Source organism: Malaya genurostris, chromosome 1, assembly GCF_030247185.1.
Source record: "Malaya genurostris strain Urasoe2022 chromosome 1, Malgen_1.1, whole genome shotgun sequence".
Classification (NCBI taxonomy): Eukaryota; Metazoa; Arthropoda; class Insecta; order Diptera; family Culicidae; genus Malaya; species Malaya genurostris.
Window position 1 is genome coordinate 26725720 of NC_080570.1, and position 25959 is coordinate 26751678.

Here is a 25959-nt window from a genome sequence, read left to right on the forward strand (position 1 = left end):
GCCGGGATATTGTTGATATTAACGACGATGATATTGACGTTGCTGATGTTGATGATGATGATGATGATTCCCGTCTTTGGACACGCTTACACTGTCAAAAATCCATTTGCACATAACACCTTTCGCCCTCCGGATAAATTGTCCCATTTCGACAGCTTTTACGGGATGCAATTGGTTTTACAAGCCACCATGGCCATGGTCGACAGCGTTGCCAATCTTGCAGCTTTGTTTTAACAAATTTTATGAAACTGAAATCTTTGGATTTTTCATTTATTCAATTCTGGTAAGCGATGTTTAAGTAATCTCTAATAAATTCAATCTTAGATTTAAGCTTTGTCACACCGATCACGATTATAGTTTTTGGAAAAATGGTTTTTTTACCCGCACATTGTCTCGAAAACGGATTGGGTAATAATTTCTTACTCGACTGATTTCCGTGCTCTCGATCAATCCGATTGACAGTAACATTATGAATGCCATGAAATCTTTACTCACTATATGAATGTGCTAGAGAAATGGACGATGCTAACCAAAGTAGGCCTTTTTCTTTGTTTTAAACAAATTTTAAACACAAAAATATCGATATCTCTATTGAAAAACTATCGATATCTCTGTTAAAAATAAACAGATTGTGAAATCTAAGAAAAATGAATGTGAAATAGATGTGAAATCTAAGTCCCAACACACATTTTGTTTCCAAGGTCAATCGTAGCAGATGTTGTCAAAATACTGAAAATTTTGATATAACATTTCGTACCACTTGAAAAGTAAACATCCAAACCTCAAAACATTCAATTGCGTTCTGGAGAACGAGGAGAACTTTAATTTGCGACTAGTTCGACCAAAATCATTTCGGACCTCGCAAATTTCTTCTACAGTTTGAGCGGTTTCTTCACCTATTGGCTATATTTATAAAAAAAGGTAAAACACGTTGTTGAAATTCAATTTTCTATCCTTATCAACCTGTTATCTCGGAGATGCGGATGCGGATAAAATTCGATAGATTTCTTTATAATTGTGAGATCTTTTATTAAAACCTGAGCTTTCGAAAATTGGTCGAGCAGTCCTTGAGCAAAATGAGTTTACTTTCTTACAATTTTTTCCGCGCTTTTTACCCCGTTTACTCCAGAACCGCAAGTAGGATCCGGATAAAAATTCAACAGCAGGAGATGGGACTTTCATTTGAATCTAATCGGTTAATCGGTCTCTAAGAAAATTGAGAATTTCGAAGCTCTCGATGCAGGTGAATCTCAATAGCAGGCTGTAGGACCATGAGATCTTTCATTTGAATCTAAGTTTGTGAAAAATCGTCAAAACAACTCCGAGAAAAATTACTTCATATTGTGAGCACAAGTTAGTTAGTTCCGTTTTCAAAAGATGGCTCTGTCGGTTATGAATATTGAACTGTAACAGCTGATGTCGATAGTATCAAGAGGTTAGACATCAGTCATTAATATTTATTTCATATTCGAGTTTTTTTACACCTCGTTTTTCACTGAGTTAATTATGAGGAATTTTGTGTTAACATCATTTGCGGGAGGTTTTAGTTTTCTGTTTTAATTGGAAGAAAAGTGCAATTGAAGCGCATCAAATTCTTGTAGATGTTCATGGTCATAATGCTCTGACTGATAAGTCATGTGGGGAATGATTTCGTCGTTTCAAGAATGGAGATTTCAGCGTTATAGACAGGGTTCGCACTGTAAAATAAAAAAATCGAAGACAAACAGTTGGAGGCATTACTCGAAGAAGATTCGAGTCAAACGCAAGAGGAGCTTGCAGAATCATTGGACATTACTCAACAAGCAGTTTCTGTACCGTTGAAAGACAACTTTCCACTTCAGAGCAGCTGGTTCAAAGAAAACAAGGAAAGGATTTTTTTACATCGAAGATGGAGATGAGAAATGGATATTCTATGATAACCCCAAGAAGAAAACATACTACGCCACGCCCAGTCAATTATTGCCATTGACCTCAACACCAACATCAAGGTTCGAAGGTCACGTTGTGCATCTGGTGGGACCAAAAGAGTGTTGTGTACTATGAGCTGCTACTACCAGGCGATACTATAACGGGCGATCGGTATAGGCTGCAATTGATGCGTTTGAACCGTGCATTACGAGAAGAACGGTCGGAATTCAAGCAAAGAGCAAGTTATTCTGCTACATGACAATGCTCGGCTTCGTGTCGCAAAAATCGTGAAAAAATATTTAAACATGCTCAGGTGAGACATTTTGCCGCATCCACCGTATTCTCTTGACATTGTTCTTTCTAATTACTGGTTGTTGCGATGGATGCAGCACGATCTGACAGGTCATCAGCTTACTCCTTTCATAGAAATCGAAAATTGACTTCAAACTTAGCTCACCTCCAAAGACGAAACATTTTTCTGAGATGGAAATCTGAATCTTTATTTTCTATATAGGGGTGCAAATCAGAAACTCAAGAAAAACTACACGTAGAATGTGGTCAGGTTTTAAACACTTACAGCTCAGTCTGTTTTGTATCAATTATTAATATTATTTCATCATTTGATAGGAAATATTTCTACGTTTTGATTTGAATGTTCATAGCCATGTGTTTTGAATTGTATATCATTGAAGAGAAGCTTAATTATCGAAATCGCAAGTATGTACAAAGATATAATTGCATATATTTGGGATAATGGTGTAATTTCGTCGGTCATAAAACAAATGCAAATCAAGACAAATGATGTTCGGTGTTGGTTCGTAATGATTGAACTTTTTGATTGTAGATAATTAGAAATTTTGGTTGCCTTGTTCCACATCAACGGCTCGAACAATCCCATGGGGCTGATCCTTGTAGTTTTATTTAAAAAAGAATCATTTTTGATTTTTATAACGTAAAATGAAAAGTAGTCTCCATCACGAGAAACGCAATCCTTCCAGCGTCGCTCTAACATTTCAATACCACTTTTGTAGAACGATTTATCTGTTGCCTCAAAATAGGCCTGAGTTTCAGCAATAACCTGTTCATTCGTTCGAAATTTCTTATCGACGAGCATTTTTTTCAGGTCTGCGAACAGTCAGTAGTCACTGGGAGCCAAATCTGTCGAATACGGTGGATGTTGAAGCAATTCGATATGCAATTCATGTAGTTTTGCCATTGTTTTGATTGACTTGTGACACGATGCGTTGTCTTGATGAAACAAAAAATTTATCCTTGCCATATGCGGTCTTTTCGGTGCAAATTTCAGCCTTCAAACGCTCCAATAACACTATATTATATTCACTGTTAATGGTACTTCCTTTCTAAAGATAGTCGATAAATATTACGACACGCAAATCCCAAAATACCGAAGCCATAAACTTTCCAGCCGATTGCTGCGCTTTCGGGTGCTTTGGACGAGGTTCACCAGTTGCTGTCCACTCAGGTGACGATCATTTTGATACCGGAGTAAAGTGATGAATCCATGTTTCATCCATTGTTGCATATCGACGCAAAAATTCCGGTTTGTTATGTTTAAACATGGCCAAACACTGCTCAGAATCATCAGCGCGTTCTCGTGTTTGGTCAACAGTGAGCAAACGCGCCACTCATTTTAAACAGAGCTTTCTCATTGTCAAATGCTCATGCAATTTAAAGCCAACACGTTCTTTTGATATCTTTACGCTGTCAGCTAACTCACGCAACTTCACTTTTCGATCATTCAAAACGATTTTGTGGATTTTTTTATGTTTTCTGATGTTACCGTCTCATTTGGACGTCCATTGCGTTCTGCATCTTCGGTTTCTCTACGACCACGTTTGCATTCAAACGGCAAACCAACATTTTATTGTTGTTTCTGATGGAGCGGAGTCTCCATAACACTTTTCAAGTCATTATTTGTTAAAACGGTATTTGTTCCCATCAAGAAGCAATGTAAAATTAAAACACGAAATTGTGTTTGATCCACTCACAAACTAATGAATAGAATATCATGAAATTTTAACAGCTGTCTTCTAAAGGTTAGTAAAACAGGTGACTACAATAAAACTAGTGCCATCTAAGTGTTGGGCTCAGGGATTTTTCAACCCATTTGCTATGTAATATTTTCTGCTCTCACTTGTCTGAGATGTCTGAACAGATTTTTACAAACTTAGATTGTATCAAAGAAAAACTAAATTCCTCAATTTTGTACGGATCCGTCTTTTGGAATTACAGAGTGATTAGTGTAAAAATTTCACTTTCAAGAGTGTCAAGATTCGTTCGGATGGCATTGGGAAATCTGGCGTGGCTTGACCCGTATAACCTACCACCGGTACTTAGTTCCAGTGGTTATTCACCATGCGGTTCCTTCCAATAGAACTTTGATGGAGACGCATGTTTGAATGTTTAATTTTGTAAGAAAAAATCAAAAATTGTTTTCGTACACATTTGATAAAATATGAAACCGAGGCGCTTTTATACGTTCAAAAATAATTAATTTGTTACTGAAAATCCAGAGTAGTACAGAGTGTGAAAAGCTAAGTTTCAGATTTTTAAAGCATTTTTAATGTACAAATAAATGTTGAAACATTGGAAAGCAAACTGTAAACCATGCCCAAAATATCTCTGATTTTACTCGATTTTTTCGGTACAGCGATTGCGAAAAATAAAATATATCAAAAGAAACTTCCTAGCTCCATCAATATGACAGTTAAAGGATTGAAATCTTTTCAAATATTGTATAACGATATGAATTTTCTTTGAGAGCAGGTTGCACATGATTAGCCTTGGCCTTAGAATCCATTTTTTTCCGTTCGACACTACTTAGAAAAGCATCATCACATCATCATATTATAAGGTAAAACATCATCACAGAAAAAGAAAATGACTACTCATTATTTGAATACTTTTTATTAAATTTTGTTTTTTGTTATTTGGAATCTGTACTTTTACTCGCTCTTTCTAATGTTGTTAAAATACAGAGCAAAACATCGCAACAGAATTTTGTGCAATAAGCTTAATTTGAGTGAACCGCATTCAACCTGAACTGAGTCATTGAAACTGAACAGCTGAGTGAATACAATTTTCGATTGAGTGGATATTACTACTCAAAATCGGCTTAAAAATGTCACACATTCTCGATGAAAGAGTCCAATCCAACGAACGATGAGAGACGAAGCATTTTCGTATCTCACTGCAAAAAAAAAGTATCACTGTTAAGTCACTCGTTCCTCTATGACAAAGCGAAACCACACTAACGTCTGCACAGAGAATCAGTAGAGTTCCAATTCTAATTCTCTAATCGATATATTGAGAATCTGTGACGTTTGGCTGTAAAGAGTATCTTAAATATGATAAATTAATGTAAAGACCCCCCCGAAGCTCTTTGGAAACCAAAATAGATATGAGCATCAGCAGTTAAGTATCATAGTGAGTCGTTTTCTGTCATTATCGATTCTCAAATCGTCGGTTGAATATCGACACTGCACAGCATACGATTTGCACTGAAAACAAAAAAGGACTGAAAGGGCAAATGAAAGAAAGAACACAATTTTGAAACTACTGTTCCGCTTATGCCGTTGACTAGACATGGATCTCGTTCTCATAATTTGCAAGTGCAGCTGAGTTATATTTATTTTTCGCTCTGCTCAGAATATTTTGCATGCGCCTACTTAGACCCAAATTAGGTTATTGAATGCAACCCAAAAATTGGATAAAAAGTACTCAAAACTAGATAGTTTTCCGGTTTCGTGAACAATCACATGACGTTTGTTCTAAGCAATGGTTGCTAAATATGCAGTGTACTCTTTTTTGACACATACACTAGAAATTATTTTCCTATCTCGTCGATTATTTGCAAATATTTCTCATAGAAACGTGACGTGATATAGATTTCCTTCCTGAAGTATTCGTGAAATATGAGTATCTTCAACGCAAATTAGTTTCCGCAAACAAAAACTGGCATCACTGGCTGTCGATTAGAAAGTTTCAAACTCGTTACTCGGTAATGGTTGTTGTGCCGGAAGCATTTTCGGTGCTAAACAACTCATCCCGCATATTTCACTGCAGCGGACGGACGCCAGTTTTGTTGCTGCAGCTGATGACGATGAAGTTTCATAGTTTCAAAGTCGACTTGCCCTGCAAACACTAATGAAAATCTGCACAAATTTTAATTACGATCTTTTCTCAAACCCTCTCTCCATCACAGGTTACTGGATCTTTGGAGCCCAGTTCTGCGACACCTGGGTGGCATTCGATGTCATGTGTTCAACCGCTTCCATCCTGAATTTGTGTGCCATCTCGCTGGACAGATACATTCACATCAAGGATCCGCTCAGGTAAGCAAACCCAATGATTACCGACCGCAGTGCTGGGAAAATTCGGAAACAATGAAAAAATCCTCTTCCATTAGCGGACGGATGCCCAGCACAGCGCCCTTCTCGTGCATGGGCCCATTAATCATCGAGCTGTCTCGAACAGCTGACAACGGGATACGGCAAAAGAGTAGAAGTATGTCTTTCAAGTAGGGTTACCACCTAGTATGCATCTCTCGGCCGCCAGCAATTTTGTTAAGAGAAAAATATTTATATATATATTTATTTCAGAATTTTATATAAGTAATGTGTTACTAAGTTTTTTTAAAGTAAGAATCGTATTACTGGATGGTCAACGATGTGTGGGAGATGCACATTGTTTTGTCTGAGTGAGCTGCTCCTAGTTGAGGTATGAAGTTCCAAGAGTTGCACTTGCAGCAGTTCTTCAGTAAAAAAAAATACCAGTGGTAAACTTAATGAATCATTCTAAAAATTTCACAGAATATTCTCAACTAAATTGAAAAGACATTGTCAGGTGAATTTTTTTTATATTCATCACCGTTTTCAAGAAAATTTAATTTGAAACGAAGAAGTAATAAACTTACGTCTTGAACGTAATGTCCTCTGCCCTTTAAGGAAAACATTTTCAAATTGCCATGTGTAGAGAATTAAAAAAATAGCAAAGCGAAGTTATTTTACTTTCTACTTTTAAAATATTGGTTGCGTAGTTCCACAATACTAGCTCGTATTACAACTCCATGGAACTGATCTTTAGTGTATTTAAAATTTCTTATGAATGTTTCCGGAATCTCTAAATCATCTTGAAATTTATTACATTTTCTTGATTTTTTTTTACAATCTCCTTGATCTTATTTGTAGCTTCCGGGAGACTCTTCCAATTTTACTCAGTTTTCAAACTTTCTTCACATTCCTGAGCCTATTGAAGCTTGAACATTGAATCTCCTCATCTCCTTTAATCTGCTTAAATCTTCTTGAATCTTTCTGATCTGATGATCTTCTTAATAATCATATAATTCTATAATCTTCTTCTACTTGATTTTTTTAATCGTATTTAATATTATTTCTATTATATTTCATGTAGACTTTAGTCAGATGGAATTAATAATAATAAAATAAAATAAACATTTCTTAGATTTACTCCTTGAATCTTCTTGAATTTTCGCGAATCTTCATAAATCTTCATGAATCTACTTGTATATTTTTATTTTTTTAATCTTCTTGAACCATTTTAAATTTTCTTGAATCGTCTTGAATCAGTTGAACTTTCTTGAATCTACTTGATTTTTTTTAATCATCTTCAAAATTATTGATTTTTCTCTTTGAATCTTCTTGAATCTTTGTAAATCTTTTGAATCTTCTTAAATATTTTTTAATCTTCTTGAACCTTCTTAAATCTTTTGGAATATATGTTACAAGAATTTTCTATAATCTTCTTGAATCGCCTTGAATTTTCTTGAATATTCTTGAATTTTTTTAACCTTCTTGAATCGACTTGAATTTCTTTGAATCGCCTTCAACATTTTTGAATTTTCTTCTTGAATCTCCTTGAATCTTCGTATTTGAATTTTAGTAAATCTTCATGAATCTTCTTAAATCTTCGTAAATCTTCATGAATATTCTTAAATATTCTTGAATCATCTTGAATCTTCTTGAACCTTCTCTAATCTTCAGGAATTTGATAGATTTTTTAGTCTTCATCTTGAATCGTCTTAATTCTTCTTGAATATTCATGAATCTTTTGAACCATCTTAATCTACTTGAACTCTTTTTTAATCGTTTTCAACATTTTTGAATTTCCTCCTTGAATCTTCAGGAAAACTGAATCTTCGTAAATCTTCTTGAGCATCTTCTTGAACCGCAAATTTTCTGGAATTCGCTATAATTTTTTTAATTATTCTTGAAACGTCTTCAATCTTCTTGAATGTTCTTAAATTTCCTAAACCTTTTTGAATCTACTTGAATTTTTTTTATTCGTCTTCAACATTTTAAAATTTTATTTTTGAATCTTCTTGATTTTTGTTGATTCTTCTTCAATCATCTTGAATCGTTTTGAAACTTAAACGATTTTTTTGAATCTTCTTGATTCTTCTTGAATCTTCTCGATTTCACTTGAACCTTCTTGAATATTTTAAAAACTTCTTGAATCTTTCGGAACCGTCTTGAATCTTTTTGAATCATTCGCAATTTTTTGAATGCATTTTAATATTTCTGTATCTGTTCGAATCATCTTAAAATTTCTTGAATTTTTTTAAATCTTTAAAACCGTATAAACTCGTATAGAATCGTCTGAAATCTTCTTAAATTTTCTTGAATCTTCTTGAACCTTATTGGTTCATCTTGAATCTTCTAGAATCTTCAACAATCTTATGGAATACTTAAAATCTTCTTAAATTTTTCTGAACTTTACTCGAACCCTGTTGAATCTGATTTAATTTTCTTGAATCTTCTTGAATCTTTTATAATCTTCTTGTTCTAGGATCTTCTTGAACTTTCTTATATCTTTTTGAATCATTTCATATCTTCTTGAACAGTCTTAAATCATTTTGAATTTCCTTGAATCATCTTAAATCTTCTTCAATCTTCTTCAACCTTCTTAAAAATTACAATCCTTTTTAATCGTCCTAAAAATGCTTATATTTTGTTGAAACTTTGTTTATCATCCTGAATAAGATTCAGGAGCACAATGAACCAGAATCTTCTTGAATCTTCTAAAATCGTCTTGACTCTTCTGAATGTTTTAGAAGCATCTTGAATCTCTTTTTTTTTCAAATCTTCTATAATTATTTTTTATCGTCTTGAATTTTTTTGAATCTTTTTGACTCTCTTTGAATCTTTTCGCGTCTTCTTAAATCTTCAATAATCTTCTGAATCTCCTTCTGGAGTCTTCTTCAATCTTCTTGAATCTTCTTGAATCTTTTTGAATCTTCTTGAATCTTTTTGAATCTTTTTGAATCTTCTTGAATCTTCTTGAATCTTCTTGAATCTTCTTGAATCTTCTTGAATCTTCTTGAATCTTCTTGAATGTTATCGAATCTTATTGAATATTCTTGAATCTTCTTGATTCTTCTTGAATCTTCTTGAATCTTCTTGAATCTTCTTGAATCTTCTTGAATCTTCTTGAATCTTATTGAATCTTCTTGAATCTTCTTGAATCTTATTGAATCTTATTGAATCTTATTGAATCTCATTGAATCTTATTGAATCTTCTTGAATCATCTTGAATCTTCTTGAATCTTCTTGAATCTTCTTGAATCTTCTTGAATCTTTTTGAATCTTTTTGAATCTTCTTGAATCTTCTTGAATCTTCTTGAATCTTCTTGAATCTTTCTGAATCTTCTTAAATCCATTTGAATCTTTTCGAATCTTCTTCAATCTTCTTGAGTCTACTTGAACCTTTATGAATCTTCTTAAATATTCTTGAAACTTCTTGAATCTTCATGAATCATCTTGAATCTTCTTGAATCTTCTTGAATCTTCTTGAATCTTCTTGAATCTTCTTGAATCTACTTGAATCTTCTTGAATCTTCTTGAATCTTCTTGAATCTTCTTGAATCTTCTTGAATCTTCTCGAATCTTCTTGAATCTTCTTGAATCTTCTTGAATCTTCTTGAATCTTCTTGAATCATCTTGAATCGTCTTGAATCTTCTTGAATCTTCTTGAATCTTCTTGAATCTTCTTGAATCTTCTTGAATCTTCTTGAATCTTCTTGAATCTTCTTGAATCTTCTTGAATCTTCTTGGATCTTCTTGAATCTTCTTGGATCTTCTTGAATCGTCTTGAATCTTCTTGAATCCCTTTGAATCTTCTTGAATCGCCAAGCAAAGAGATTGAATACTCCTGAATATATTGAAGCTTCCAGCAACTTCTTAAATCTCTACGGTTCTTCTAGAATTTTCTCGAACCTTTTTGAATCCATGAGGCACGCGTAGTTGGCAACTCTAGCCACAAGAACAGATAAATTGTCCTCGCCGAAAAGGAACAAACACTTTGCACAAATGCTAACGTGGCGATTTGCCGATAAGAAACCCATGCTCTTATGTTAGAATATGTAGTATTTTCTGTTTGTGCCTACTTGTAATAGCAATCCATAGTTGTTACTGGTGCACTGAGCAAATAATTTCTACTTGATTGGCATACAGAAGCGGCTCAAATAGAGTTAAACCGATTAAATCCCCACAGCCAGACAGTTATCGAGAGCATTGGGCAATCATTGTTAGCTCCTGTTTCCAGTGTAGGCAAAAATCCGAATACAACTTGCTTAGTAAGCGTTCGGTCAACATGGAAATAGACGATAAACACCAACTTTGGATCCATTTAGGGAATTACTACACCGAAGCACTTCTCCGGCATGGATTGAAGCAATTAAATCCGACAGCTCCACTCAGGTTCTCGAGAACTGTTTCGATGATTTTGATTGCAAAATCACCATCATCGTCAGAAGTTCCTATTCAGCCGGTCTGCCTTGGTCCTTGATTGAGGGGCTTTTATTGGTTTTTGTATTCGACACTTAAAAAATATATACATTATAAATAAACCTTGCCTAATGACTGCGCAAAATTTCAGTTGCTTACATTTTATACCACCGTCTAAAAATCTACTAAAAATTACATGAAACTCGATCGCACAAGGTGGAAGCCCCCTCAATCATAATAATCTCGATTCACCTGATATTTGGATAGTCTGTTTGTAGAGGAGGTTTCCGGTAGCTTATGCCCAGAAAAGCACTCATCCTCCAGAGTTAAAAGTTTCGTTTCAATCTATTATGATTCAAAAATAAAATGGTCAAGATGAAAACTGATGAAAGATTAATTATTTTTTCTACACTCACGTTGAAAATCCAACGTAGTTAGATTATGAAAATATGAAACCTAGTTGTATCCTCAAATATTTTCGTGTCCCTGAAAAAACGCACTTCATCATCAATTAAAGATAAAAAAAGTATTGGCAAGATTTGACTACCTGCCACTAGCGACAAGAAGTGCTTCGCCATGGAATCGTGTCAACCCAATTGTACACAAATTCGTCCGATCGAAAAATATTTGCAAATTGAAAGTGGAAAACTCGGTATGATTCAGAGGGGTCAGGATCATATCAACGAATGCCGTTTCACCGAAAGGATCATATCACCGAGTCATACAATTGTCTTGATATCGTGTTGAAATTGATTTCAAATTATGAAAAACCTGTTTCAATCAATCTAGTATTACTCAGATTTTCATAAATATTTCTAATGGATTCTAAAGAAAAAAATAATTGAGCCTTGAACCGTTTGTTTATGCATAAACTAACTTAACTTTTTCAGTTTGGAAAAAGGTTTGAAATAAATTTAAAAAAAATCCGCTGACGGTTTAAGATATTCAACAAATTCAACCATTTATTGTACAAATAAAATTCATCACCATTCTATGAGACTGTATGACGTTTCGTTTGAATCTAACAGAAAATGAATGTATATATTTTACACATAATTTTAAATACCTTGTAATTATGGAACCGGAAGTCGGCTCCGAAATAAAATCATTGACGTTTTATGAAAAAGCGTGACCTTTCGTATGAATCTAGGTTTATAAAATTCGGTTCGACCAACTCCGAGAAAATCATGTTCTTAGTGTGCTCTTATGATTAAACTTTTCAGATTGATTTATAATCCTTTGAATTAAAAATTCTACGCAAATTATTTGACATTATTGACTACTAAGCATTAAATCATTTGCATTGGTGTATTTAATAACCAATTTTTTCTGTACGTTATCTAAACGCAAGCGATAAAATGGCTAACGCGATTCATCACATCGTTTATGTTTGAGTGCTGTCCGACCTCACTGACGCTTAATCGGAGCTAACTAACGCAAAGAAACCTTGCTTTGCGTAGTCCGGGTAATCGAGGTATAATGAAGATTGAACCCGGAGTAAAATGAACGACAATAAAATAGTTAAAATTGTACTGGATGACTGAAAAGAAATCGTACGCTATCATGGGTAAGATTTTACAAATGAGAAAGTTATCCTGACGCTGGATCCTGCACATACTTATTCAGGACTAAAAATACCAACGCAAGCGCATTTCTAATACATATTTGGCTGAATCCATTACTATACGCCAGAGCAGATTGATTACTGGACTGAAGTCAGCACGAATTCATAACATAATGGCTCAGATAAACGTAAGGGATGTGCCATCTGAGCCATTATGTTCTGATCAAATTTCAAACTACGCTTCAGTTCGACACCGAAGTGAATCATGCAAGATTGAATTATTCTATTTTCATCATTAAAAAAATCTCCGCTGAACAAATTTGCAACTGAATTGCAGCTGAGAAATAATGACTGCGATATTCTCGATGCACGTAGTCATTATGAACAACAATTTTTTTGTTCGACATTCCAAATAGTGATTTAAAACGACTGTTTTAATTCCAGCTGGTTGATTACACTGCACTATTCAGATTAAGCGCAATAAAACACTCTTTTGAATGAATTCGATTTATAGAAATAACAGCAGCGCAGCATTGTGCATGTCTCAAACGCACAGAAGACGCAGCGTTTGAATGGCGCGTTACCTCGGCGAATGCTATTCAAACTAAATTGGCAAATATTTTTCAATCAGCTGCATAACATGTTTAATGCTTATTATTTATTAATATTTTCATCGTTATAACTATTTATGATCACAGCACTTGCTGCTTTTATTGATGATATTACTCCTCCACCAAATATACTAACAGTTCGGCTGGAAAGTTCGTATCGTTTAATAGAAACACACATTTTTTTGCCAAAATTCGTTTTTATTATTCAACATAATTGCCATCAGAGGCGATACAGCGATTATAGCGATCTTCCAACTTTTCGATACCATTTTTGTAGTACGATTTGTCCTTTACCTCAAAATAGGCCTCAGTTTCAGCGATTACCTCTTCATTGCTTCTAAATTTTTTACCAGCGAGCATTCTCTTGAGGTCTGAGAACAGGAAAAAGTCACTGGGGGCCAAATCTGGAGAATACGGTGGATGAGGGAGCAATTCGAAGCCCAATTCGTTCAATTTCAGCATGGTTTTCATCGACTTGTGACACGGTGCATTGTCTTGACGAAACAAAACTTTTTTCTTCTTCAAATGAGGCCGTTTTTTTGAAATTTCGTCCTTCAAACGCTCTAATAACGCTATATAATAGTCACTGTTGATGGCTTTTTTCTTTTTCAAGATAGTCGATGAAAATTATACCATGCGAATCCCAAAATACAGACGCCATAACCTTCCCGGCCGATTGTTGAGTCTTTCCACGCTTTGGGTTCGGTTCATCGCGTGCAGTCCACTCAGCTGACGTCGATTGAACTCCGGAGTGAAGTGATGGAGCGATGTTTCGTCCATTGTTATATATCGACGAAAAAATCGGTTTTATTTCGATATAACAGCTCCAAACACTGCTCAGAATCATCAATTCGTTGTTGTTTTTGATCGATTGTGAGCTCACGCGGCACCCATTTTGCACAAAGCTTTCTCATATCCAAATATTCGTGAATAATATGTCCAACACGTTCCTTTGATATTTTTAAGGTGTCAGCTATCTCGATCAACTTCACTTTACGGTCATTGAAAATCATTTTGTGGATTTGTTTCACGTTTTCATCGGTAACGTCTTCGGTGCTCATATGACCAGTACGAAATTTTGCAAACCACTTACGAATTGTTGCTTCGCCCGGTGCAGAGTCTGGATAACACTCATCAAGCCATTTTTTGGTATCGGCGACACTTTTTTTCATCAAAAAGTAGTGTTTCATCAACACACGAAACTCCTTTTTTTCCATTTTTTTCACAATAACAAAAGTAGTTTCACTCAAAATGCAATATCTCACAAACTAATAATCAGACAGCTGTCAAATTTATACACGTATCTTTTGAAGGTTGGTACTAACTGAAAATGGTATGGATTTAATTCTAGTGGCGCCCTCTCATAGAAACGATACGAACTTTTCAGCCGATCTGTTATACATCAATATGGATCACTCTTGCGATTCACGAGGGACATCAGGGACATTCACGAGGGTGGTAAAAAAAGTTACTAACACACTACAATTTTTTTAATGCACATATCTCGGTTGATTTTCCATTAGGGCTTATAAGCAAGTGACAGTTTCTCTTTAATCACTCTCTCTTTCGATTATTGTGATGTGATTAAAATGATTTTCTTTGATATCACTATTCTGTTTGAAAGTTTCGGGTATCATTTCATACAAAAAGTTGAGTGATAAACGTGGAAACCGCTTGGTAATTAATAGAAGAGAAAGTAAACAAGGAGAAACTGTGACTTGCTTATACGCCCTTTTGAAAAATTAACCGAGATATGACAGTTTTCCCAATCAGTACACTGAACCAAACAATTTCTTGATTTGAAAAATTACGGTGATAGAAATATAAAATATCAGGTTGTTCAATAAATAAATAAATGGTTCGAAACCAAACAATTTATTATATGAATAAACCGTAATTCGTCTTAACGAGAGCTATCAATTGAAGTAAAAGTAATAAGTATAACTTCTTCTTTTGCTTACTGTATTGCACTTATAATACCATTTATTAACATTTTTTCAGTGCTAAACAAACTTTCTATTAGTCGAACATGAAATTCAATTACTTTTTAGAAAAAAAATATCGAAATTTCGAATTTTGACTAAAAGTTTTGACAGTTCACAGCAAGGGGCAGATCGCTTAGTATATTCACTTTTAATTCATAGACAATTTATAAAAATTACAATTTTCTTCCACATTCTAACTTTCCCTGAGAGAAAAGATAATGTGCAGCTAATTTAAATTCAATGTGGTGAACGCAATGAAAAAAATATCGCAATCAAAGTAACTTGTAATGCACCGCTCATTTCATTCTAATTTTTTTCTATATATCAGAAGTGATCTGCCAAATATTGCTTTCACAGTCTATATAGGTTTCGTCTTTTCAGCACTATTCATAACATTCATGAACAAAGTTAAATACTACTTCATAACTCTTGAAAGTGAAGACGATAGGTCTAAAAGAGTGCCATTTTACTTTATTTATAGGCGATATTTACTTTCGTCGAAAAAACACATTTAAATATGAAAATGTTCACACCTCTATATGTGGGCATCATGCTCAATTAGTTTTGACATTTCACTTCTGGGTGCACGCTAAACGCAAAACTATTAAACATGACTGAACTGTTACTATGATGTCTTTTTCGATTTGTGTTGAATTCGTCAAAGAGATCCATATTGATATCAAATATATTGGCCTCTACCACGGTATTGCCGAATAAATTTTGAATACATCATTACTATTGAGCCATTTATTAATCACCACTGAACATTTTCAGAAAGGAACTGGTTTGTTGCCATGTGAAATCATTTTTAGTGAGACAAATCAGTACTGAACTTTTCTGCAGTGAGTTTTTCGGTCGATGATTTTTTTATGAAGTCTCTGACAATATTCGTCTAGGAAAATAATTTCACATACCTGTATTACCCACACAGAGACAGTTTGTAATCTCAGTGAACAGATTCTTGCCTTGGTAGGAAACTCGATTTTCACCGCTTGTTTTTGCAATAGTGGAGCAGCGTCATCTTTATTTATAACGGTATTGTGCTCAATGAACTGGCGGCGAAGTTTATCTCGAAAGAAGGTCAAATCCCACAAAGGAAGAATTTTGTTCGCTTGTGAATCAAGCGTTTTTCAATGAAACAAAAAAAATGTTAATCCATGCTGACTTACTTTTTGTTTCATGTTACTTCCTACTATATACCATAGGAACTGTAGCCGCAAAAAAAATAATATTGAAATGTGCATACCAGAAACAAAACTTTCGCAAGAGCAAAACATCCTGCATATTCGTGTTTAGGGACACACAAAATAGTTTCTAATGGTACAACATTCCGAGCGACTCGAGAGTTCGGAAAAGCATAAATATTATGGAAGAATGAAAGAATTTTACTCCCGAGTGCAGCTTTCGTCAAGCTCAAAACAAACGCCAACAAACAACATTGTGGAAGCATTTTGTTCATCTGAGCAGACTTAGGAAAATATTTTTTTGCAGTAGATTTCTTATCCTGCGGTTGCATGGTAGGTACCAACGTAGGGAGACAGTGGTCCAAAATTCTACGGATAGAGTTGAATGAAATATTTTTGACAATACAAGAATGCTGTTGTTAGAATAAAAAAAAATATGTACGAAGATTTTGATAGTCTCTTTCACTTTCACGGAACTCTGATGAAAAACTATCAACCGATGTAATTTTATTACAACGTTTCGATTGGTTTAAAGCAGCCTGGTAAAGCCCTGGGCCCAACCGCGATGGGAATTCAGAGTCAGTCGAAAATCTGTCAATTCAGTATTATTTTAATCACCATCATCATTAATTTCGAGATTCCGATGGTAAAGAGCGCCGTTCGGTTACGATAACCGCACATACACACATGCAAACTATCCAACCGATTCAAAAATGTGTGCCCGTTCATTCGCGCCACTGAACCGCATCGATAGCTGGCAGAAAGTACAAATATGCTGGTATAGGAACTGAGCTGTTGATCCGATTCGCAGCGTACTTTTCCCTGTGTGTGTGTGGTCGTTGTCATACAATCTGACATGTGTAGGTACGTACACTCAGCGTCAATTATAATAATTGTGCAAAACCATCGTACGTTCCGCGAAACGATAGTGGAGCTGTGGTCAGACAAACATACCCGGCATTGGCATTTCGTTGTAATACAAATTCTGCACAGGCACGCCAGTGATGCCATTGCAATGTTGTCGAACTGTGCTTTTTTTTAAATTAAAGCTGGAAATTTTCTAACTTCGGATGCGGTCGTGCGAAATGAAATACAATGGGGGAAAAAATAGAAGCTGTAAGCATTCCTATGGAAGTAATAAATCTCGCATGCCACCATATTATAAATCTATTCCAACGCCATCTCGATATGAGATTACTTGCTCCAACGCCAATGTTTGACATTGTACTATCTGTCAAAATAAGGGATAATTTGAGCGCGAGAAAAAGTCGAACTTGTGCAGGTCAGTATCTCAGTGGAACAAATCACAGGTAAATCTAAAAATTCACATACTTTTGTTGCTGTTTTCTGAAAATAGGCAATTAATTTACGACTGTCTGTATTAGAATCTGCAAAACTATATTTTATTAAATGGTGTAAAGTTTTGCTTTGGCAAACTGTTACAAAATCGAACAATTTAATTAATTTAATTAATCAAATATCTATTTTGAAAAAATCTATCTTTCCGATTGTGTCACACTCAAATATTTCAACCGTTATAAATATTAAATCTGCTGTCAAAAATTTAGTACTTAGATATAAGGTAGAAGTTGCATGCAGAAGCGACCTTTCAAAAAGTACACAAAAGAAATTGATGATTGGGACAAATCCATACAAAGAACTACTCACTATTAATGAATTTTACTACTATTATTAGTTGCTCCCCGATCAGATGGTAATAACAGAATTATAACAACTGTAGTAATTTATTTCGAAAATATTTTTTAACAAATTTTGAAATATTTTTGGCTGGTAAGCTGTTAAAATAACAAAAAAAACTCTAGCGGGAACAAAATCGTAACAGATTTTGAAACGTTTGTATCACAATTATTTTTGAATTTGATATAACTACAGAAGTGCGAAAGCAGAAATTTATAACAATATTTGTAATAAATTAGATAGCAAATTTAACACACAAAAATTATATCACAACCGACTTTTAGCATGGTTTCAATCCAAAATTGTGGAATGATTTTTTTTATTAAATAATAATTTATTTAAGATCTGGTTTCTTTGAGTTTTTTGAAATTCTGATCATTATATCTATATATAAAGCAACGGAAGAACTCAACTTTTCCAATTAATGAGCTTTATTGTGAGTCTTGCAAATGAAAATCAAACATCAAAACTGATTTTTTTATTATATTGATATCATAAGTTTTAACTTTCATCTGTTTTCATTTGTTAAATATTTCAAAATAACACAAATTGTTATACATATCAACTGTTAATATACTTGTGTTATGATTTTGTTATGTGCATCTGATCGGGTCTCATACAACAGAGAAAAATATTGTAAATGTAACTAAATCTGGGTTTCACGTAACGATTTATTTTGTTGAAATAGTGACAAAAGAAAAATTGGTTTAATATAGCAAATATTGTTGCTTAACACAACAAAACTCGATATTTGCTCAGTGGATTAGTTTGTTTCTATATAAATATTTTGATAATACCAACAAATATTTTACTTGTGCGTTCCTGTCAATTTTTTGACAAACAATTTCATAGTAAATTCAACTTGCAAAATCAGTTTAAAATGAACTAATTTTGGATAAAGCTAATATTTATAATGTTTTGAATTTATAAACTTGGCAGTTGAAATAAATGAAAAGATATCAACTTGAAATGATTAGTATTTCAACTTACGCTTTTGTTTGTAAAAATTATTCATTTTGTTTTGTTTTTACAAGTAAAATGATTTCTTTCGAAATAATTTGAACGCTTGTTTTTGGAACATTTTTCATCAATTTATATATTTGTAAAGAATTCCAATTATATTTATATTCCATACAATTATAATATTTATCTACATACCACAATCAATCCAATATTACTTTTTATAGTATCCAATGATTCGGTACCCTTTCCCGGTGCCCTTCCGGTGAAGACAGAGATAAACTGTATCAAATAAATGCTGTTAAGAAAACGTGTTATTGCAGTTTCTAATATTATTAACTATCAATACTTACCCTTGGATTGATTAAAAGCCCGATGAAGGACAAAAAATAAACGGTTAAACAGAATTTGTTATTTCGGTACATGCGGGTACTCGCGGAAACTATTTCATTCGAAACTCCAATATTTTTCCCGGATATCTCTTAGAATTTTCGGATAATAGATTCGGATTTTTTTTAAACTTAAATAATATTAGAAACTTTCTTTGGGTATAAACAAACATAACCGTTTCAATTTGTAAACAGTTATGCCAAATTAATACGATTTTTTTCTTTATTTTGCATCGTCGCACTAAATGACGGGTTTGAAATTTTAAACACACAGCCCTATAGTTCCGGAACTATAGGACCTTTCATTTGAGCCTAAGTTTCGTTTCGTTTGAGAGTTTTTGAGAATTGACGGTGTGCCATTTTGAACACGCTCTATCTTTTAAAAGCATGACGAAATTCAATAACATTCTATGGGACTATGAGATCTTTTATTCGAGCCCAAAGTTCCTGTCAGAGTGCAAGCGTCACGCGAAGTGTCAAGACACGCGTGTGAGCTAGTTCCATTTGATCAAAGCAACCCTGTCAGTGTGAATGCGAAAACAATATAACGCATCGAATCGCTCTGCGTTTCGCACTCACTCTGACATCAACCTAAGTTTGTGGAAATCGATCAAGTCATCTCTGACATTATTTGACACAAACAGACATTGCTCAGCTCGATGAACTGTGTCGAATGGCATAGGACATTTAGCCCTCCGGGCCAGTTTTCACTAGTCAATTTTTCAAGTGAAACTTTCTATATGAGAAAGGCAAAAAGTATACTTTTAAAGAATAGAATCGTTATCATGATTTTGTGATAATACTAACAAGTGGGTACAAATTCAATAAAAGAGAATATCAAGGATGGTAAACACTATAAATGGTTCCATCTGCTAACGTTTTATCTATATTAACTTTTCTTGCAATTATTCTAGCGTATTTCTTTGTTTTCTAAAATTTCGCCTGATAAGATGAAAAGATGATGGACTTAGTCATGGTGTAAGATAGTAAAAAGTAATGAATGCTAATAACATTTCAATAAATAAAAAGCTAGCTGTCATTTTTAGATTCGATTCAATACCTCATTTCGACGCACTTAAATTCGTTATCATTTTCATATACAGATTTCCAATACAGAATTTTGATCTCTCGATACAGATTTACAGATTTTGTCATGAATACTATGGGGCGCCTTTTCAAAATTTACCCTTTGTGAGAGTGGTAAGTTTTCGATCGTGGATATCTCTTGTTGTATCTAACGAATCAACATAATTTTTGCTACATGCCATCGGAAATATGATCATAATTTTATGATAAAATTTTTAGTTGTGTGACATAATCTCAAACAATTCAAAATTAAACTATTCTGGAATGTTTATTATCAACCGGCATCAAAGAGGAAAACACATGACGCGCGTTTGCCTTTCTCGTAATTTGAAAGTTCATAGATCAGTGATCTGTGGAAGGATTTATATAATCTAACTACTAATAGAATCACTATTAGAAAACCTGTCGGATTTGACCCATTTCAGCACAAGCCAATTAGAACCCGTTCTGAGGAAGACAACAAAATATGTGCTGCTTCAGCGATATAAAAGCTGAATATTTCACTTTTTCTATCATTTTGTGAGCAAAGGTTATAGAAGCAAGACACACACGAAAGTAACATCGGGCCAAGCACACAGCGTTACTACACCAGAAGTCTGCCAGCTGAAGAAATCAGTCGTCATGGGAGCGCTGCTCAGTTAGGATGTGGGAACAACATCGAAGACTTCACGCTGAAATGCAACTAGCGGCAGTCGCAGCCGGGCCGCGGTCATACAGCAAAACCACACCAGAAGCCTGCTAGCTTAAGTCATCAGTGTACATGAAAAAACCATTTCGGATCTAAATGCAGATCTTGTTGATCGTGACAATTCAAAGCACTTTTCAGTGCTTCAGATCATCATTAAGAATAAATTGAATTTTTCATATTTCGTACCAAAAGCATCACATTCATAAAAATGGAAGTAGACAAAGTTTGCACCGACACTAACACATTCAATTACGACTCATGCAATGCGAAAACGAAAGTATTGATGTAGAACACATCTTTATACTAGCAGGGGTGTCGTTTGGAAATACGCCGTGCGAAACAGGGTTGCCACAGGTACAGATAAATATGTATTTTTTATCCTCGGAAAAATACTGATTCAAATGTTGCGAAAAGAAAGAATTTCTAAAAACCGCTGAAAAATTCACATTTGTTTTAAAAGTGTTTGGTTTTGATTGTAAGCCGATATGGTACGTTTATGCTATTTTTTTCTATCCTGTCCGGCATACTTTTTAATATAGTAATTGATTATTTAAACGATATAAAAACGATATAATTGATTATTTACGTTTATTATCTTGAACATAATATTGATGTTATTTGTTTTGCAATAATAAGGAAATAATAATAATAATATTTATTATTATTATTATTATTATTATTATTATTATTATTATTATTATTATTATTATTATTATTATTATTATTATTATTATTATTATTATTATTATTATTATTATTATTATTATTATTATTATTATTATTATTATTATTATTATTATTATTATTATTATTATTATTATTATTATTATTATTAAAAAAGGGAATTCACACAGTCGATCACTGGTATTCGGAAGCGTGCCAGTTTTTTTCGTTTTCACGAGTTTTGTCTCTGACATTACCCATCCGTCTTTTTCTCCTGAAACATATAGATTTGAATGTGGCAATCCAGCACTCTATACGGATATGAATAAAGCACTTTGTTTGCTTCGTTCTAAAGGCGGTGGTGTTTTCTTCTTCCGTACCAATACGTAGCGGTTTTGTATCGCCATTTTGTATGACGGTTTGACAGTTTTGGTACTCAGCTGTTGAAACCAAGTGCACACAACCATACGGTGTTGATTCCGAACGCACTTGATACGTTTGAGTCAAACATTATTGGTGAAATTACTCCAAATAATCAGAGGAATGTGCCACTTGAGCCAATTTGCGTTGATTCCTGATTATGTTGAGATTAAAAATTGGATTACTACTCGAATCGAGGCGAAGGATGACCAACTTTTTTCGTCACGGAATCCATATGCTGCTTCTGGATCACTTTCATATTAACTTTAAACTTGTTCTATAGTGATTAACAGGAGAAAAAGATACAATTGTAAATTCCATCCATGTGAAAGGAGGGCTTATTGATGGAGGAAACATACAGAACTTAGCCATTACCGGTAACTACATGCCCTGTGACAAAGATGAATTGAGAAAGATCAATCATAAAGCAATATTATTTATCGTCACATCTGATGTTTCCGAACTAACTGCACGAGTCCAAATCATCCAATCAATCAAACAGTCAGTACGAATGAACTGCATGAAACCAGTTTCATGAGACCACTGATTGTGTGAGACTGGCTTCTATTTGCGACCCCAGGCCAAATGTTTCGTAGTATTTAAAACAAACTTTTACTAAATAATGTGAAATAATTGTCATAACTACTAGAAAACTAACTTCATCATCGTCGTCGACAACGTCAGGATTAGCAAACGAGAAAAGAAAAAAATCCCAAAGCTCAGTTGGATTTTTTGCAGTGCGCTTAATTAAATCTTTCAACAAGCTGAAACGTAATTTCGTGATGCGTTTTTGACAAATAGCTAATTGGAAACGTAGCACTTTGTTCGGAAATTAGTGTTCAATTTATACTAAGAAATATCGATCAAGGAATTACCAGTCCTTCTGCTCGAAAGAGCAGAACCAGTAACAGCATACATTCAGCAGAAATCATCCAACAGCGAGATTAAAACTCATGGCTGACAATTTGGTGAAATCAATTTTTCCACAACAATTTTCCGGTCTCGCATGGCAGCTTGCCGTAGGACAATCCGAACGAGAAAAAAAGCCACATCCAAGGAACGCATTCATAATCATCCTCGTTATCACACCCGGTTCCATTGCGGTTTCATAAATTTGACAAGAATAAAATCACCGAAATGAACCATCCACTCGACCGGAGGTTTTTCAGGCGGATGGTGGGGTCTCAAACCGCTGGTTTTCCCGGTACCGAGTGGGTTGGGGGTGGTTAGGTGAAATTGTCACCAACCGCAGATGACACACCAGGCGACGATACGAGGCACAGTGATGGCGAAAACGATGATAATAGGTACTTTACGCGTTTCACCATCATGGCTGACTGTACCTATGTCATCTAACCGTCCCGTTCCGAAATCCTGTGGGAAAATCGTTGGTTTGCTACACAAAGAAATCATTACAGCAATCAGTGCATTGTGGTTTGGGTTGAGGTTTTTCGTGATACGATCAGGTATGCTTGATTAGTCATGAAATAAATTAATAATAAATGAGTAACGTTAGCTTCTAGTACAGGGTGCTCCATCAAATTGTTAAATTGTCAGATGGTGCCTTTCTGCCGCGATATTTTTCTACGCACATTGCACGTTAAGTCAACACAATGGAAGCTGTTTTTGTTGTAAAGTGTCACTATTTCAGCGTCAGTTATTCAGCGTTTACATACCGGCATAAAAGATGATGCACCCTGTACCATTCGAAGGTACCATGCTAGGGAACTGACTGATTATGCCAGACTATATCGAAAGCACACTGAGAGATTATTTACATTGTAGGTACTTTAAATGCATCGAAACAGTGTTTAATATTTAAATCAATCGAATCAAAAGAATTTATAAGCAACTTTTTTAAAGCCTCGATTAGTTAAAAATATGGACTTCCGCTTTAACTTACAAAGTTTTATTTTATTGGCTGAACAAAATCAACCCTAGCTGTTTTTCTAGATCTACTGGAAATTTCCTCCACTCATTGTTTACTCCTGGGTACAAAACTCTTCTCAACAACTTCCCAAGACATTGTCAATTTGTAAGCCTAACAAGTGGAAAAATAACGAGCGCTTATAATTGGCATGTTGTGTTACCAGGTAATCCAGGAAATTTCCAATCATCTTCAATGATTGATTTCTTTCAGAGAAATCGTTTTTTTTATGCAATGAATTAAATTCTATAGCCAGCATACGTTTCATTCAAGTATCTTATTCTGAAATTGCTTTGAACAGTTCATAATGGCGTTTGTGAATATGGGTAAGCTGTAGTCAGGTCGAGTGATTGAGGTTAGATGTGTTGTATTTTTGAGCAGTTTCTTTATAAAACACATAGAACAATACTCGTCCAATGACAAACTATTGACTTTAACTGTATTTGTATCTTTAAAAAAACGACGGTCGACGCTTGTGTGAATAATAAAACTTATCTATAATAGTTTTTGTTTTTGCTGAGTAACCATGGTAAATACACAACAAGACAGTTGGGAGAAAATCACTCAAACACCTGAAGTAATCATTCTACACGCTTGTAGTACCTTCCCAAAAACATAGTCCACAGAACAAAATACAATAATGGTATGAATTCCTTATTCCTTATATTACATTTTGGTGGGGAAAGGGTTCCAATCAGCTTTTTACAGCCCTGTCCAAAATGTATTGCCCTCCCCGTTAATTTGTATCAGGCCGAATTAGCGCATGCGCGCCATATAAACGCCTCTTTCAATATGAGAAAATTACATTGTTACCCAGCAGTTTCTATTATTTCTTCATGTTGGTTTTCTTACCTTTGTTCATAGTTTGTATTCTGTTTTACCTTAATTCCAGTGTTCTATTCAGCTGTGATTCGTGTCTTTTGTTGTCATTTTTCACTCCGTACTTTTGCTGGCATGTTATGTTGCTTCCTTAAATGTAAAAGTTAGTTGTATGCAATGGTGTTTATATTCTTACCAATATTCCTTTCTAATTCTTTCAGCATTTTCGTATTTCTTGTTCCTTATCCAGTCATCCGTTTCCAAAAAAAAAAAAAAAAAAAAATTAGTGTTTCATTGATTTTTGTAGAGCAGCTCATCATGGTTTGACGGATAAGAACTGAGGACATGCGTTTTTATTTAAATGATAATAACACTTGGGTTTAATAGTATTGCTTCAGCATGTTCACATTTCGTTATCTTCGGTTGATTCTTGACAGTATATTACCATCCGCTCAGGCACTTTTGAACATCTGGTACACTGACTCGCAATCGAAATGTGTCACAACCAATTTGATACAACACACCCGAGGGAACGGTATAATGTATGTTGTACACGAAAAAACACATACATACACACAGGCACATACGCATACACACATGCATACATACCTACATGTATTCCACAAGCAAGCATCACAACATTGAGTTACTATTTCTATTCTAATAGATTCTAACTAAAATTTGTGTGCCAATAGTCATCTCATTAGTAGAGTCACCATGTTATTTTACCGATTACTCGACTTTCAATAAATTTATTGAGATAAAATCGAATACAAAATCTTTGCCTCGTCTGTAAGAAGCAATGGCACATAAAAGTAGTTCAGAAATGGTTCAATACTGCTGTTTTAACGAACAAAAAAAAATTCTCCAAATTTCATGTTATTCTTGAAATTAATCTATCAAACAGAGATAACAGATCTCACTCTAACTAATGGTTTTCGTACATGAAATGACTAATGGATTTGAGATGAATGGGGGTACCGTTACCCAATTTCTATCTCTTCTATTGGTCGATCGTTAGTCCTGAGCTGAAACGGTGGCCTTTATTACCGTTCTTGCATGCACTCACTCTTACATTTCATTCACACATCATCTCACCCATCAGGTCCCAAACGATACAAATTGGATGAACATCGTTTGACAGCTATCAGTGGTTTGCTCATTGGTTCGGTCATTATTATTTTATTATATTCTACAATATTCTATTTCATTCCACAGTATTCCATGGTACACAAACCACCAATAAACGTCAAAGATGGATTCGATTTACCGTTCATTTATTGTCATCGTGT

At 34.4% G+C, this 25959-nt stretch overlaps 1 protein-coding gene across 2 annotated transcripts in view; it reads left to right on the forward strand.

Moving 5' to 3' along the window:
* LOC131435531 (dopamine receptor 1-like) overlaps window positions 1–25959 on the forward strand; it is a 355699-nt gene that overhangs the window by 279943 nt on the left and 49797 nt on the right. For both annotated transcript variants that reach the window (XM_058603528.1, XM_058603538.1), the window contains exon 4: window positions 6134–6263. In XM_058603528.1, coding sequence (XP_058459511.1) covers window positions 6134–6263 — 130 coding nt within the window. The remainder of the gene's footprint in view (window positions 1–6133; window positions 6264–25959) is intronic.